Source organism: Zalophus californianus, chromosome 2, assembly GCF_009762305.2.
Source record: "Zalophus californianus isolate mZalCal1 chromosome 2, mZalCal1.pri.v2, whole genome shotgun sequence".
Lineage (NCBI taxonomy): Eukaryota > Metazoa > Chordata > Mammalia > Carnivora > Otariidae > Zalophus > Zalophus californianus.
Genome location: NC_045596.1, coordinates 150,234,363 through 150,252,041, shown reverse-complemented (window position 1 = coordinate 150,252,041; position 17,679 = coordinate 150,234,363). Strand labels below are relative to the sequence as shown.

General features: G+C 35.9%; 1 protein-coding gene across 1 annotated transcript in view; it reads left to right on the top strand.

The window, feature by feature from the left end:
- The window catches only part of MTMR9 (myotubularin related protein 9), a 54,920-nt gene that overhangs the window by 6,996 nt on the left and 30,245 nt on the right, over nt 1-17,679 (top strand). The window contains exons 2-3 of the mRNA XM_027599490.2: nt 6,130-6,238; nt 10,161-10,286. Coding sequence (XP_027455291.1) covers nt 6,130-6,238; nt 10,161-10,286 — 235 coding nt within the window. The remainder of the gene's footprint in view (nt 1-6,129; nt 6,239-10,160; nt 10,287-17,679) is intronic.

Genomic DNA, 17,679 nt, shown 5'->3' with positions numbered 1-17,679 from the left:
TATCAGCGCACTGTTTTCTGGCCTCTAAAGTTTCTGATGTGAAATCTGTTCATTATTTTATTGTGGTTTCCTTGTTGTATGTGACAATTCGCTTCCCTCTTGCTGCTTTCAAGATTTTCTCTTTGTCTTTCGAAAGTTTGATTAAAATGTGTTTTGGTGTGGTTCTCTGAGTTTATCTTACCTGGAGTTTGTTGAGCTTCTTGGATGTTTATATTCATGTCTTTCATCAAATTGGGGAATTTTTCCACCATTATTTCTTCAAATATTCTCTCTGTCCCTTTTTCTTCTCTTTCTGGGACTCTTGCAATGTGTATGTTGGTTCTCTTGTTGGTATCCCATAGGTCCTTAGGTTCTATTCACTTTTTTTCAATCTTTTCTCTTTCTGTTCCTCAGACCCAATAATGTCCATTTTATCTTCAAGTTCACTGATTTTTCTTCTGCCTGCTCTCTTCTGCCTGCTCACATCTGCCTTTGAATCCCTCTAGTGAATTTTTCATTTCAGTTATTGTACTTTTCAGCCCCCGCATTTTTTTTCTTTGAGGTTTTCTCTCTTTATTGATATTTCTATTCTGTTCACACATCACATCCTTGACTTTCTCCACATCTTCCTTTAGTTCTTTGAGCATCTTTAAGACCATTGTTTTAAAATCATTGTTGAGTATATCTGCCATCAGGTCTTTTTCAGGGAAAGTTTCTGTTGATGTATTTTTTTCCTTTGAATGGCCCATACTTTCCTGTTTGTTTGTATGCCTTGTGATTTGTTGTTGTTGAACACTGGACATTTGATCTGATAATGTGGTGACTGACTCTGGAAATCAGATGCTTCCCCTTCCCCAGGGTTTGCTGTTTTAGTTTTTTTTTTTTTAATAATTGTTATTTGCTTATTATAATAATTATTATTGTTGTTATTGTTGTAAGTTTTCTGTATTCCAGAGATTAGCCTGAAGTGTAAATTTAAGGTCATATAATAGCTCTTTTCTGAACTTTTCCTGGGCATTTGCAGTCCTAATTTTCCTCATATATGTAATTGTTTTGAATGTCCTAGTCTTTAATGTCTGTCTCCTGAAAGGAGAAAAGTGAAAAATGAAATGAGGATAGGGAGGGGTAAGGGGACTGGCCTTTAAATTCCCTGGATATCACTTGTGGGAGAGGGACTTGCAACAATGGGGAGAGCTGCAACAACAGTGGCTGCTGGCCTTCACACTTCTGTGATCAGAAGCAGCAGGCAGTGATCAGAGCACAGATCCTTGATATTTGGAAGACAGGATCTTTTTTCTGATACTTGGAGGACAGTGCCTTTGCCTAACTTGGGCTGTGCATAAGCTCCAGGAACATGTGCATAGCTGCCCATCACATGGCTAGGATATGTAGCTGCTATTTTGCTAAGAGCTGAATTTATCCAACATTTATCATTCAAGTCTTCCCCCTGGAAGTTGCAAGCCTTAATAATCTCTAGAGTTACAAAATTATCACATCAAACAGATCATGCCAGTGAAATTGTTGTCTAGTTGGGGAGAAAGATTCCTGGTGCTTCCTACTCCACCATCTTCCAAGATCCTTTCCTTTATGGAGTTTTGAGCATTTTTTAAAAAAATATATTCTAGATACAAGTCTTTTATTAAATAAGATTTGCAAATAGTTTCTCTCAGTCTATGGTTTGTCCTTTCATCCTCTTTAACAGTGTCTTTCAAAGACCAAATGATTTAAATTTTGAAGAAGCCCAGTTTATCTGTTCTTTTATAGATTGAGGTTTTGGTGTCTTATCTCAGAAATCTTTGCCTAACCCAAGGTCACAAGGATTTTTACTCATGTTTTCTTCTGGGAGTTTTATAGCTCTAGGTTTTATTTTCAGGTATATGATCCATTTTGAGTTAGTTTTTATATATGGTTTATGGTGTACATATATGTGTGTATATTGCATATGGATATCTGATTGTTTTGCTCCTTCTTCAATGAATTGTCTTTGCACCTTTGTCCATATATAAGTAGAACTATTTCTAGACTCTCTTTTCTGTCCCAGTGATCTGTTTATCTTGATGCTGTTACATTACCACAGTCTTAATTACAGTAGCTTTTTAAAAAAAGATTTATTTATTTTAAAGAAAGAGAGAGAGCATGTGAATGCGGGGTGGCGGGGGGGCGGCAGGGAGAGGGAGAGGGAGAGAAGCAGACTCCCCGCTGAGCACAGAGCCTGACTTGGGGTTCGATTTCACAAACCTGAGATCATGACCTGAGCTGAAATTAAGAGTCAGGCGCTTAGGGCGCCTGGGTGGCTCAGTTGGTTAAGTGACTGCCTTCGGCTCAGGTCATGATCCTGGAGTCCCGGGATCGAGTCCCACGTCGGGCTCCCTGCTCAGCAGGGAGTCTGCTTCTCCCTCTGACCCTCTGACCCTCTGACCCTCTTCCCTCTCATGCTCTCTATCTCTCATTCTCTCTCTCAAATAAATAAATAAAATCTTTAAAAAAAAAAAAAAAAGAGTCAGGCGCTTAACTAACTGAGCCACCAGGTACCCTTACAGTAGCTTCATATTAAGTTGAAATTATGTAGTGTTAGCTATGCAGGTTTGTTCTTATTGAAAGTTGTTCTGTCTACTTAAGGTCATTTGCATTTCCATATGAATTTTAGAATCAGCTTGTTAATTTCTAAAAAAAAAAAAAGCCTATGTGATTTTGATTGGAATTGTGTTGAATCTGTTGATAAATGAATTTGGTGAGAGTTGATATCTGATATCTTAATATTAAATCTTCTGTCCCATGAACAAAGTATATCTCTCCATTCATTTTATTTAGGTCTTTAATTTCTTTAAATAATGTGTTATAGTTTTCACTTATAGATCTCAGACATCTTTTGCAGGTTTCCCCCATTTATTACACATTTTTGGATGCTCTTTTCAAATGGTATTTTTAAAATTTCAATTTCACATTGCTTTTGTCTTAGTCATGTTTTTTACTTTCTATATTTTTGATACATTGATGTCTTCAGGCCTTGCAGACCTGGAGAAGGGACTGCCCCCTCTCAGGGTTAGCTATTTACTAGAAATAGTGGGGAAACTTGCCTGCAAGCACACCTTTGATATGCACATCAACCAATCTTAAGTCCATACCCTTATCTGCTTCCTCTCCTCAGGCTTCTGCAGTCAGGACTACTCTTCTCCTCTCCTAAATTATTCCAGGGCCAGGTATAGACAAGTAGGAATCACCTGTATAACCCAGAGCCTGACAAAATTATTCAAACAATCTAATCCTAAACTTGCTCAGCTCACCTACCCTGTCTTTCCCATTCCTTTCTGTGAAACCTCACAGTAAAAATTCTGGCCCATGCTTTCCTCTTGCACTATCTGCCTCCTGACTGACCTGATCCTTCCCCATGTGGCCCTGCATGACATAGTGTGCACCCCCCCCTTTTGAGAACTGTGAGTCACAAACTGTCTTTTCAATGACAGTCATCTCCTGATCTATCAGGCTTACCATCCTGAATAAAAACGAAGTCCTGAGTATTTTAAACAATTGTTGCAATAGTATATAGACTACTATTGATTTTTGTGTATTGAATTTATATCCAGCAGTCTTACTAACCTCACTTTTTAATTCTAATAGTTTCTTTGTATTTTTCATTAGCTTTTCTAAATAGGCAATCATGTCATCTGCCACTAAAGACAGTTTTATTTCTTCTTTTCCAATCTGGATGCCATTTATCTTTTGACTCATTGCACTGGCTATTAACTGTCAGTACAGTGGTGAATAGAAGGGGTGAAAGCGGACATCTCTGTTATTCCTAATATTAGTGAAAAAGTATTTAGTCTTTCACCATTAAGTCTGTGATTAGTGGTAGGTTTGTTTTGTTGGTTTTGGTTTTGCTTTCTTTTGGTAAATGCTGTTATCAGGTTGAAGATGTTTCCTTCTGTTCCTGGTTTGTTGAGAGTGGGGTTTTCTTTGTTTTTGTTTTTTAAGATCAGGAATAGATGTTGAATTTTGCCAAATGTTTTTTCTGTATCTATTGCGATGATCATATATATGGTTTTACTTTTTCAGTTTGGCAATATGATGAATTGCTTTGATTTTCAAATGATAAACCCTAACTGTTCATGATATATTATCCTTTTTATAAATTGTTGGATTTAATTTGCTAATATTTTGTTTAGAAATTTTGCACCTGGGTTCATGAGGGATATTGGTCTATAGTTTTCTTATCATGTCTTTGGTTTTTGCATTAGGGTGATGCTGGCCCCATGGAATGAGTTGATAAATGCCTCTTCAACTTTCTGGGTTTGTCTTGAATTGATAGTATATTTTCCTTAAATGCTTAATGGAATTCATCAGTGAAGCCACCTAGGCCTGGAGGGTTTTTTGGTGGGGAAGATTTTCATGAAAATTTTGGTTTATTTAATAGCTGTAGAACTAATAATGTTCTTCTTGAGTTTGTGTCTTCTGAGGAATTGGTCTGTATCATTTACCCTGTTGAATTTATTGGCATAAAGTTATTCGTAGTATTTCCTTATCTTTTTTTTTTTTAAAGATTTTATTTATTTATTTATTTGACAGAGAGACACAATGAGAGAGGGAACACAAGCAGGTGGAGTGGGAGAGGGAGGAGCAGGCTTCCCACCGAGCAGGGAGCCTGATGCAGGGCTGGATCCCAGGACCCTGGATTCATGACCTGAGCTGAAGTCAGACACTTAACGACTGAGCCACCCAGGCGCCCCTTCTTATTTTTTTAATGCCATGTGATTCTCATTTCCCTCATTTCTGATATTGGTAAATTGAGACTGACTTTCTTTTTTCCTGATCACTTTGGCTAGTGCTTTATTGCTTTTATTATTTTCAAGCAATCATCATTGCTTTTATTATTCCTTATTATTTCCTTTTTTCTATTTCATTCATTTTGGTTCTGATCTTTATTTAATTTCTTCTGCTTTGAATTTGACTTGCTCTTCTTTTTTCAGCATAGAAGTCACTAATATGAAACTTCCTTTTTTAATATAGATGCTCTCCTCAGACTATAAGCCCCACCCAAGTTCCCTCTCCTGAAGCCTGTAAACTCTCAAAACTATAAACTGGGGTAATTGTAAGATTCACCTGTTTCCCTCTCCCAGATATCTCTGTTCTTTGTTGCTTGATGTCCAGTGTCTTGAAAACAGTTCTTTCTTATATTTTGTCCAGTTATTTTGGTTGTTTCAGGTGGGAGGGTAAATATGGTCCCTGTTATTCTACCTTTGCCAGAAGTAGAAGTGCCAAGAGTGTGAGTTTTCCAAATAAATTTTATAAGAGACATTCCAGTGTGTTGATAGGTTGTGGATGTCTGGTAGAATTATCTTTTGTAGGATTTGGCCCGTGCTGATAATGTTTGCCTGTCCACATTAACAGTGCAGTGATGTGAGGCATAGGGATGCTTAACAATTGAGATGGAGCTCAGGAAGAGTAGCTGTAGGAGTTGTCTTTCTAAACTGGGCAAAGTGTAAGTAAAATGAATAGCATTTGGTCAGTCTAAGAATTCCTAGTTTGGGGAATACTCAGAAGTCTTAATGGAAAAGAAAGGAGCCAACCAGTGGCAAAGCAAAAGAAAACTCAGAGCTGTCAGCAAGTATAGACAAAACAGTAATAAAAGGAAGACAAAGTTCCAATTAAGGTAAAATTACATTTGTACAAAATTTACCGATACAAAACTTTGTTATGAGTAGTTATGGCATTGATTTAGAATCGATATTGTAAGTTAATAGTTTTTAAAGACTGAAAAAGAGATATTTATATTTAAAATCAACCACTACAAGCTTAGAAGTAAGTAAAATCTGAAATGAAGTATTTTCCTATGCTATATAAACACTGAACACATTAATTACAGATTTTTTTTCTCTATTCTTTGAAGTAAGGCCCCAGATAATCTTCATTAAAAGAGTTGGCCTAGTACGAATTACTTTATGAATTTGAAAAATTTTAAGTATATGTATTTAATATAATTTATGGCTCACATTTTAATAACACAGTCTTGAGTCTTCCTTAATTAGACTAATTTGGGAGAAGAAAGTTGAATATAGATGGTAATTACAATTACATTCTCTTTTCATGGAAATAATCGTATGTTTAAAGATAGAAATATATATGTTCCTAAGCATAATTTATAATTTTTTACAGGTTTGTGGGACCACTGGGTACCATCATCATAAAATGTAAAGATTTTCGAATAATTCAGTTGGATATTCCTGGAATGGAAGAATGTTTGAATATAGCCAGTTCCATTGAGGTAAATATTTCAGAAGCAAAATCTGATGAAAATAAATAGTAATAAGGAAGAACCTTATATTCTGACTCAGTATAGCTCATATGTTTTTCTAGTAGATAGTTGGTCATGTTCTGTGACTCACATATTGAAAATTGACAGGAAAAGCCTCACCCTGGTTCACTGTTATAGGAATGTAATAGGATTTTGTTGACTTATAACAGTTTTTAGTGTTACTTATTCCTCCAGCCTCACTTGTTGTAGCATTTGACAGGATTTCCTTCTCTTTTAAGACTCAATAATAGTCCATTGTATGTATATATGGTAAGGCTTTTCTAAAAAGTTATTTCTTTTATAAAAGTCAGTGATTATTACCAATGATTATGGTCTTTTGTTTGCCTTTAGTAAGTCTGAATTTTCCATACATCAGGTTTGATTAAGACAGGGTGTGTTTGTTTTATATCTGTATCAACAATATTGAGTATCTGTTCAGATTCCAAATGATAGACATTTTACTTGGATAATTTAATATTTAAATGGAGGTGCTCACACCATTTTCTTCCCCATTCAAACCAACTATTTTGGTTTACACTCAAATTTTAAATTGCGTTGTTTTAAATCATTGCCACTAAATTAGAGCAATTAACTTTATGTTTATAGTATTTTCTAGATAATTACAAATACATTGATTTTTTTTTCCTTTGGTCTTGGAGTGACTAATCTGGTCTTTGTATCCAAAACAAATGCTATTGGCTTAACTATTAAAAGGAGGCAGAAAGGTTTAAAAATCTTAATTAGGATCTTGTTTGGTTTTTAAACATGAATAGAGAAATAAAACAACTGTTGTGCTGAGAAAAATGGCATGGAAGTGGTTTACTTTCTGCCTTTGCTAAATTTTACTTAGAGGAAATGAGAAGATTAGCTGAACTATTTGTTTTACGTACTTGTCATTCGGAAGTGATGTAGTAATGTTGATTTGGCCAAATTTGTTAACATGGGTAAGAAACGCACTGTGGTTTCTTGGCTGTTAAATTGAAACACTGTCCTGCTGTTTGGGCAGGGGAAGGCTACTGACCCATTTCATTTGAGCATGTTTTTGTTTTTGTTTTTTTCACTTGTGGGTTTGGATTTTCACTGACCAGTCTACATGTTTCTTCTTATTCCTTTTATAATTTACGAGATAGCTGGTTGGTGGGTGTTAGTGAAGTTGCATACGGTAAAGGATAACGGTAAAGGAAATATAGGGCAAAGCCTGTTACCCACTTTCTGGTTGCATTTACTTAGTTTCATTAACATCTGACACTAATCAGTTGTTTAATTGGCTGTATATAGTACCTAAAGTACTTTAGAAACTGAATATATAGAAACCCTTGACCTCAGGAAGTGAATGTTCTATTGATTGTTTTACAACATAGTCAGTATACATCGTGAACTTGGTCTCTTGCCTTTTCCTGGTATCCAATTCCTTCCCCACCTCCCCTGTACATCTTGACATGACTTGGGAGTAATAGTGAATTTCTTATATAAAAGAGCTATTCTTTCTAATCAAGAATCCATGTACCCTAATATAGTCTGCTGCCACAAATAGAATCCCATTGGAAGAATAACTGGCAATTGCTCAGTTTTCTAAAATGTAGCAGGAAGTCTGATGAAGCTTCTATGTAGTTTCCACTGTCTTTTGGAATTGAAATGTTTTCAGTTCTTTCAGCATTAATGTGTTTAAAGGAAAAGTCCTGTCTCTGATGACATAGTATGGGATCACAAGTCAGAATATGAATGCTTAGTGCCTGCTAAAGTGCCTGCTGACTTGCATTTAAAATTGTGGTTGTGGGTGCCTGGGTGGCTCAGTTGCCAAGCATCTGCCTTCGGCCTCAGGTCATGATCCCAGGGTCCTGGGATGGAGTCCCGCATTGGGCTCCCTGCTCTGCGGGAAGCCTGCTTTTCCCTCTCCCCCTCCCTCTGCTTGTGTTCCTTCTCTCGCTGTGTCTCTCTCTGTCAAATAAATAACTAAAATCTTTAAAAAATAAAAATAAAATCATGGTTGTACCAGCCACTATGGAAAACAGTATGGAGGTTCCTCAAGAAATTAAAAATGGATCTACCATGTGACCCGGCAGTCCCACTTCTGGATATATGTCCAAAGAAAACAAAATAATCTCAAAGAGCTGTCTTTACTTCCATGATCACTGCAGCATTATTCATAATAGCCAAAATATGGAAATAGCCTCAGTATCTGTCAACAGATGAATGGATAAAGAAAATGTGATGTTTATCTGTACATACGATGGAATATTATTCAGCCTTAAAAAAATAGTAATCCTGATATTTGTGACAACAGGGGTGAAACTGGAGGGCATTATGCTAAGTGAAATAAACCAGACAGAGAGACAGATATTGCATGTTACTACTTATATGTGGAATCCTAAAAACCAGAAACAAAACTTAGAGAAACCGAGAGTGGATAAGTGGTTGGTAGGGTCTAAGGGAGATAGGGAAGAGGTTGGTAAAAGTTACAAACTTGCAGTTATAAGATGAATAAAGTCTTAGGATCTAATGTAAAACATGGTTACTATAGTTGATAACACTGTATTACTGTATAATAGAAATTTTCTAAGAGAGTAGAACTTAAATGTTTTTAACAAAAGGTAAATATGGGAGGTGATGGATGTGTTAAGTAACTCCATGGGGGAGTCCTTTCACAGTGTATCAAATTATCACTTTAAATATCTTAGTTTTGTCGGTTTTACCTCAGTAAAGATGAGAAAAAAATGTTTAAATATTGCAAAGAATATCTTAAAAATAAACCAATTTAAAAAAGTGAACCAGTTAAGTAAAATAATGTTTGTACTGAACGATGACAGCTCAGGCCTAGGTTGGTTGTGGACATTGGCCATTCTGCTTCTGTTTAGTGTGATTGGCAGCCAAAGACTAGATAGAAGTGGATAATGGATTATACAGCCATGTTTCTCCATATTTTCTGTTTCATGGGCTCTGGGGGGAAGGTGTCATGATTTATGGACAGACAGAAGAATAACTTTGGATGAAGATGTTTTTGTTAAACTGCTGAACTGCATGTCTAATCTGTTTTTTAATAAGTCTTGGGCCCATTCTTTTGTAAGCCTGGTCCTTCTGTGACCTAGAGGGAGGTAGCTTTATTCTGAGAGTTTTGGGGAACAAGCATGATGTTGGGCTCCTGCCCTCCTCCAGGTGAGTGTCTCCATAATTACTGGAATTTGAATTATGCTAATTGATTTTGGTACCTTTTCTCCTAGTCATAGAAGTGCTTTTTATAACTCCCCTGTCAGAAGGTGATGGAGGATGTTCCATCGGTCTGTTCCTCCCATTTAGTCAGGTTTTCCTGGTGGTGTTATCCAGAATTCAAGTGTTCCAGATGATTTGGGGACCACAGAGTTATTGTCCCAGCTTGAGAATGGGTCATGGTAGCATAGAGGTAATATGATACATGGCCACCAAGCTGTAACCTTATTTATGGTTACTAATAGACACTGATTTTAAATAATGTACATATGTTGATACAGTCAATAACTGAATTTTGAGCCAAGGCCTTGCTTTCTAACCAAAACCTGTTTGTTTTCTGATTTCCAGAAATATTTGGACCTTTATATTAGGCTTTTGTTAAGTGGTGTCAAAGGAGTTAATTTTTCTTCTAGAATAGGTGTGCACACTTTTTTTGTTCTTTTGTTCATTCAGCAAGGGTTAACTGAGTGTATGCTATGTGCCAGGTACCTTGTTAGATGCTAAAAGCATGGAAATTAGCTTCAGTAAGCTATAATTGTATCTAGTGGTAAATACAATGTTAGAAAAATATATTGGGTGTGCATCATTATTAGACCATATTTGTTTAATACCAATTTGGTAATTAGAAAGTGTTTCAAATTGCCGTATGTTCCTTTTTCTTTCTTTTGTTTCCTTCTTTATGCCCTAGGCATTGTCTACCCTGGACTCTATCACTCTGATGTACCCTTTCTTTTACCGGCCCATGTTTGAAGTGATAGAAGATGGTTGGCATTCTTTCCTTCCTGAGCAAGAGTTTGAACTCTACTCTTCAGCTGTGAGTAACGTTTGAGACAACTATGTGTAATGAGAAATAATCCAATACCTTACTTGTGAAATGATCCCTTCCTTTTGATGACTAATAAAGTGTTGTTGGCTTACCCATGCCTGAAAGAAATTTTGTTAGCGGTTAGTACTGCAGCTTCTGCCATTCAGAGATTTGTACAATTTGTTTTCAGTGCTGCAGCTCAAGGGATTTTTCTTCTAGTGGATTTCAGATGTTACTTTTTTCTTCAGTGTATTCCAGATGTTACTTTTTTTAATTTTGAAAATGACATTGGTAAAACATTAAGATCTTCATAAAGATAGTCCTGACATGTTTTGAGTTCATTGTTGATTGTTTTAAAAGCGTCTCCATAGAAACAACTTTATGTGTAGTAATTAGGTTCTGAGCCATCCCAAAAAAGTCTGTTGAACCTGCTGTGTGCTTAAGATAGCATTAGAGAAACATAGACCATATTTGTTTCTGAGGGATAATTTTTGTGTTTTTATAATTTGGGTTATTAAAACCCAAGTCACTAGAACCAGATTTTCTTATTCTTCACAATTTTACTTCTTTATTCTTCCATCACACCTATGTAAATGGGCCCTGGTTGGGGGGGTTGTCAAGAAGTAGGGACCAGGGTCTGTGTAATTTAAAGAATAATGATGTCCATGTCAGCAAAGTGATATATGAACAGGAAGTTCACATTCTTATTGTATGGGGCATTTTTATATAGTTCGTGGATAACTACCTGTATTTACACTTAAATTTAGTGTTTTTATTGCATTAAAAACTGCATAGTAAACATTCTTAAATGCATGATACTTTATGCAGTTAAGTACTATTATCAGTACTGTTATAAGCTACCACCAATGGTTACCTTAGAGGAATTATTTCCTAGGTGGAAAATGGCAGTCATGTGGTGATCAGGAAGGGAGATGTCTGGGTGATTTGTTTGGGTACCCAAAACTGTCTGTATAAATGACCTGCCCATGATTTATCTTGGAGTTAGGTGCCATTAGTGAACCAGTCTAAGTCTGCATTCTACAGGTCAACATTCAAATCAGTCTCCTATTCTGTGCAGAAATCCCCTGTGCTAAAAACATCCATGATCATGATGTGGTCGTTTAGCCTCTGCTTGAAATCTTAGTGTGGGAGAATTTGCAAAAACACAATGGTGTGCCATTGGGGGCAGCTCTAATTCTGAGCTGACCTCTGTTTCCCTGTACATAGAGCCAATGTTTCTGATGTTACCTTGTGTTATTCAACTTATCTTATTCCTCTACCATGAAGTCTTCTTCAAATTAGGAACTCTTATGTCCCCATTAAGTTTTCATTTCTGCAGATTAAATATCAGTATTTACTTCAACTTTTTCTAATAACGATGACCTCAGGGCCACACACTGTCCTAGTTGCTCTTCCCAGCAGGGCCTTTAGTTTGTCATTTATTCTCTTAAAATATGGTACCCATACCACTTGGCATAGATTGGAACTTATTACTGAGATTTTAAGGCAGCTTAAAGGTGCATTAGCTTTTTTGAGAATTAAGTTACTAATGAAATAAACTAAAATTTATACATCTCATATGTGTTACCAAGGGCTCTGCCCTGTGTTTTTGTTATTGTATTTACTTACTAATTTTTATTTAGATTCAATACTTTTCCTAGTAGGCATTTTCTTTTTGGTTTAGCTAATTATTTAAGCAGTTTGTATATTTGAAGTTCTAGTATTTTCCTGCAAATTTTGTAATCCACAGATTTAATGAGAAATCTTTAATGCCTTGTTTGAGGTATTTAGGTGCTATTACTAGATGATGGAAATTTAAGATGAGCAAAGCATGGTTCCTTCCTTCCACTTGTTCTCACAGTTCTAACTAAGTCTAACAGTTATTTAAGTAATCAAGTACAGTGAAATAAGTGCTGACGAAAGTACCCACAAGGCACAGGGAAAATGACATTATTAGATTTGTGTTATAGAAAATCAATTCTGATGCAAAATGCTAAGAAACTGCTTGAAGAAACTACTGGAATAATATAAAGAAGATGGTTGGATATAGTGCAGAAAGATTCAGAAAGTAGAATTGGCATTGGTGACCCACTCACTGGATGTGAAGGGTAAAACAGGCAGTGGTATCTAGGATGATACCATTGAGATGGGAAAAATAGAAAGAGAAAGGTGTTTAAAGGGAATGAGTTAAGTTCAGTTTGGGGGATGGCAATTCAAAGGGCCTGTATGGTACATGTCATTGAATATCTACAAGAGATAGTCTAGAGCTTATTTGAGAGGTCTGTGTTAAAAATGAAAAAACTGAGGATATATACTGTGGAAACCATGAGGAGAGACCGAGATTGCCTAAAGAAAGCATCTGAAGTAAAAAGGATGCCAAGGATTGAACTGTTTAAGAGGTGAATGGAGGAAAAATCCAAGAGTGAGTTTCAAGTAGGAGGGAGTCAACAGTGTGCAAAACTTCTTATTCATTGTTGTCTCTTTCCTGGGCTAGAATGTAAGCTGCTAGATACAAACTTTACAAGGGCGGGAACCATGTCATTCTTGTTTCCTGCTGTATTTCTAACACATGATAGGCAAACGGTAAGTATTTGTTGAGTGAATGAATGTAGGCGTGTATTTACTCAGGACAGGGCAAAAGGGTGGTAAGGTCTTCTATATATGATTAGAAATCCTCTGCCAGGTTACACCTCTGTCACTTAATCAGTATTCTTTGAGTAAGGTGTGTTTTTTTTTTTTTAACCATCTGAAAAACTTTATTTATTTATTTATTTATTTATTTATTTATTTATTACCTTTAAATTTTTTATTGTTATGTTAATCACCATACATTACATCATTAGTTTTGGATGTAGTGTTCAATGATTCATTGTTTCTACATAACACCCAGTGCTCCACGCAGAATGTGCCCTCTTTAATACCCATCACCAGGCAAACCCATCCCCCCACCCCCTCTGAAAAACTTTTTAATTATAATATTAGCCAGTCCCCACTTCATTATTATGTCCAAAAGAGATGTGTGGTATTGAAAGGACAGTACTAAAACTAGCTATCAAGATATCTTGTGTTGCATCCCTGATACGTTATTGACTGCTTGACTTTTTGGGACTCAAGTTTCCATGTCTACAAAATGAAAGTGTTGAACAAAACTGATCTTTAGAGTTTCTCCTACTTTAAGCATGCTTTTATTCTAGGATATCATGAAAGATTATTTCAGGTACCTTGTTGAAATAGATATATATATATAATATATATATATCTGCACTCCCTCAATCTACCACTTTTGAAATTATATATAAAAAAGGTGATAAGGTTCTGCTTATGATTGAGTAGCTCCTATCTGAGAAGACCTCCTGCAGAGATTAGTGACAAACTATAAATAAAACACAAAAAAACTACCACTTGAAAGCCTTGGTAATTGAACAGAAAACAGCATATTTTGGAGGGTGTCAAAATGTAGAGAAAGTTAATGGCAGAATGAAATTCCTATTTGGGGGGCTTTGTCCTGAGGTCATCATAGTTGTGGCATTGATAATGTGGAAACGCTAACATTCCAACTGAAAGCTCACTTTCTGTCTGGTGGGAGGAACCAGGTGAAAGTTTTGGGACAACCAGAGAGCTAGAGAAGGGGAACCTTGATTTTGTGGTATACAACCTTGAACCTCTAGCTGATCGTGAGTGGTGCTTGCATGAAGCCGACTGAGATCAGTCAGAATCAAGAGCTGAGCTGCGTTGCACCACATGTGTTAACAGAGTTTGCAATCTAAATCTAACAAAGTTAATTGTCTACTAAAACAAAAAACATTAACTCTCTTCAAAGGAGTATAATGGAATGTAGAGCTTCCACAGCATAACATTTGCAATGTCCAGGATACAGTCTAAAATTGAGCTAAGATATTGTGACCCATTCTGAAGGAAAAAGTTGGCAAGTACTGACCCCAGGGTGACTCAGATGTTTAAATTATCACACAAGGATTTTTTTTTTAATATTTTATTTATTTGAGATAGAGAGCATGTGCAAGGGAGTGTGGGGTGGGGCTGGGCAGGGGGAGCAGAGGGAGAGGGAGAAACAGAAGCAGACTCCCCACTGAGCAGGGAGCCTGACATCAGGGCTCAATCCCAGGACCCTAGGATCATGACCTGAGCCAAAGGCAGACACCCAACCGACTGAGCCACCCAGGCACCCATCACACAAGGACTTTAACCAAAGAAAAGATAGGAAATACCAACAGAGAAATAGAAAATCAGAAAGAACCAAATAGAACTCTTAGAACTTTTTGAAAATTATATCTGAAATTAAAAATTCACTGCATGAGTTAAAAAGCAGAAGAGGTGACAGAAAACAGAACCAATAAACTTGACATTAGAGCAATAGAAATTATTTTGTAGAAAGAAGGGGGAGGGGATAAGTTTTAGTAAAATAAGCAGAGCCTCAGGGACCTGTGGAACATACCAGAATGTCTAGCATATGTGTAATTGGAGAACGAGAAGGAGAGACTAGAGAGAATAAGGTAGAAAGTATATTTTAAAAAAGAATGTTCAAAAACTTTCCAAATTTGAGGAATGATACAAATTCAAAAAGTTCAACAAGCCCCAGACAGGATAAATGTGAAGAAAACCCTGCATAGGCACATCATAGTTAAACTGTCAAAGAGCAACAGTAAAGAGATCTTGAAAGCTGCCAGGTAAAAGCCAAACATTACATACACAGAGACAACAATCAAATGAGTGCGGACTGTTCATCAGAAATCCTGGCAACCAGAAGAGAAAACTATAAAGTGCTGAAAGGAACAAAAGCTGCCAACCTTGAGTTTTTTATGTGGTGAAAATATCTTTCAAGAAGGAAGGTGAGACAGCGTTTTCAGATAAAAGGAAACTAAGAATTTATTGCCAAGAGGACTTTACTATAAGAAATGTTAAAGGAAGCTTTTCAGACTGAAGGGAAATAATAGCAGAGGGAAACTTGAATATTTAGAATTATTGAAGAATATTGGCAATGCTAAATACCTAGGTAAATATAACAGGCTATTTTTTTTCCTTTTTAATATCTTTAAAATATACATGGCAATTTAAAGACTACAGCATTGCCTTTGTGGTGTTTATAGTGTATGTGTACATATTAAATATGGAAACTATAATGTTAAAGGTGACTGGGTGTGGGGGGGGCTGACTGGATAAATATACTTGTACAGTTATATTCTTTGTTGAGAAAATCTGCCCTGTGCATTGTGGGACATTTGAAAGCAGCATCTTTCGCACCACTAGATGCCAGTAGAATTCTCCTCCCCCCCACCTATGGTTGTCTCCACACGTTGACAGATGTTACCGCTATGCAAAATCATCCCTGGTTGAGAACCACTGTCCTAGAGCAATCCCTTTTTTAAAAATGGGAAGAGGTATAATTTAAAAAGTTAATATGTACATTAAAATGCAATTCTAAAAAGTATTTAAATAATCTAACAGAAGGTGGGAAAGAAAAAATAGCAATAAAAACTGAAGGGATAAACAGAAAATAAATGTTAAACTCTATTTCAGCAATATCAACAACTATTTTAGTATCAATGAGCTAAACACTCCTGTTGAAAGACAAAGATTGTCAGACTGATATAAAGAAAAAAAAAAGGCAAGATCCAAATACAAGCTGTGTACAAGAGATGCATTTTGAATATGAAGACATAGGTTGAAAATAAATAAATAAATAAATGGGAAAATACGCCGTGGATAAAAAAACAGAAGTAACTGCATTAATTCAAGATTTAAAAAAAAAAGATTTCAAGACACAAAATATCAAATAAAAAGGGTCATTTCATAATAACAAAATTTTAGGAAGATATAACTGTGTATATATATATATATGCCTAATAACAAAAATTGATAGAAAGTAGGAAGAAATAAGTAATTCTTGATCGTGGTATGAGGTTGTTAACACAGCAATTAATAGAACAACCAGACTAAAAACAACAACTAGACAACAACAAAACAAGACATGGAAGATTTGAACAACACTGGTATTTATAGAAGCTAGTCACAACTTCTGTATAATATATAGTATTCAAGAGCACATGGTGTGTTCCCCAGGAGAGACTGAATGCAAGGCTATTAAATAAATTTCAATATTAAAAAGATTGAAAGCATACAAAGTATAATCTCTAGGCACAAAGAAGTTAAATTAGAAATCAGTAAACTAAGGTAATTAGTTTTTTTAGTAGAATATTCTAAATTAAACAAAATACTTGTAAATAATCTAGGAGTCAAAAATGAAATCATAAAGGAGATGAGAAAATATTTTGAACTGAATAATAAAAACGCAACATCAAAATATGTGGGATACAGCTAAAGCAATGTTTAAAGAGAAACCTACAGCTTTAAAATGCTTAGATTAAAAAAGGAGGAAAGGTCCAAAATCACCAACTTAAGCTATGAAAAAAAAGAACAAAGTAACTGGAAAGAATGAAATAGTAAAAATAAGAGTAGAAATCAATAAAATACTTACAACTCATAAGCAAGTTTAGCAAGTTGTTCGATATAAATATACCAAAACTAATTGTATTGGCAACAAGCAGTCTGAAAATGAATAAAATACTTGGGAATAAATTTAACAAAAGAAGTGCAGATTCTGTGCACTGGAAAACACAAAACATTGCAGAGAGAAGTTAAAGATATCTAAATAAATGGAGAGATATACCATGTTTGTGGATTAGAAGACGGTATGGTTAAGATCAGTAGTGGGCTGACTTATGTAGTGGACAACAAAGTAAATATTTTAGGCTTTGTGAGTCATGCAGTCTCTGTTACAACTATACCACTCTGCTGTTGTAGCATGAAAACAGCAATAGGTAACACATCAATGAATTGGTAGTGCTATGTTATACCAGTAAAACTTTATTTATAGAAATGGGCAGTAGGCTGGATTTGGCTTGCAGATTATTGTTTGCTGACTTCTCATTAAAATGACAATTGTCTCTGGAGCGCCTGTGTGGCTCAGTCAGTTAAGCGTCTGCCTTCGGCTCAGGTCATGATCCCTGGGGTCCTGGGATCGAGTCCCATGTTGCACTCTGCTCAGCGGGGAGCCTGCTTCTCCCTCTTCCTCTGCCACTCCTCTCCCCCCCACCGCTTGTGCTCTCTCTTTCAAATAAATAAATAAAATTTTTTTAAAAAGATGACAGTTGTCTCCAAATTGATTTATAGATTCAATGCAGATCCTCTCAAAATTCCAATAGCTGTTTTTTTAAATGGACAAAGCTATCCTAAAGTGTATGTGAATATGCAAAGTTACTAGAATAGCCAAAACAACTTCAAAAAAATAAATGATTTACTTGCGTTGATTTTAAAACTTAATATAAAGCTACAATAATCAAGAGACTGTGGTATTGGTATAAGGAAGACCTATACATGGATGAAA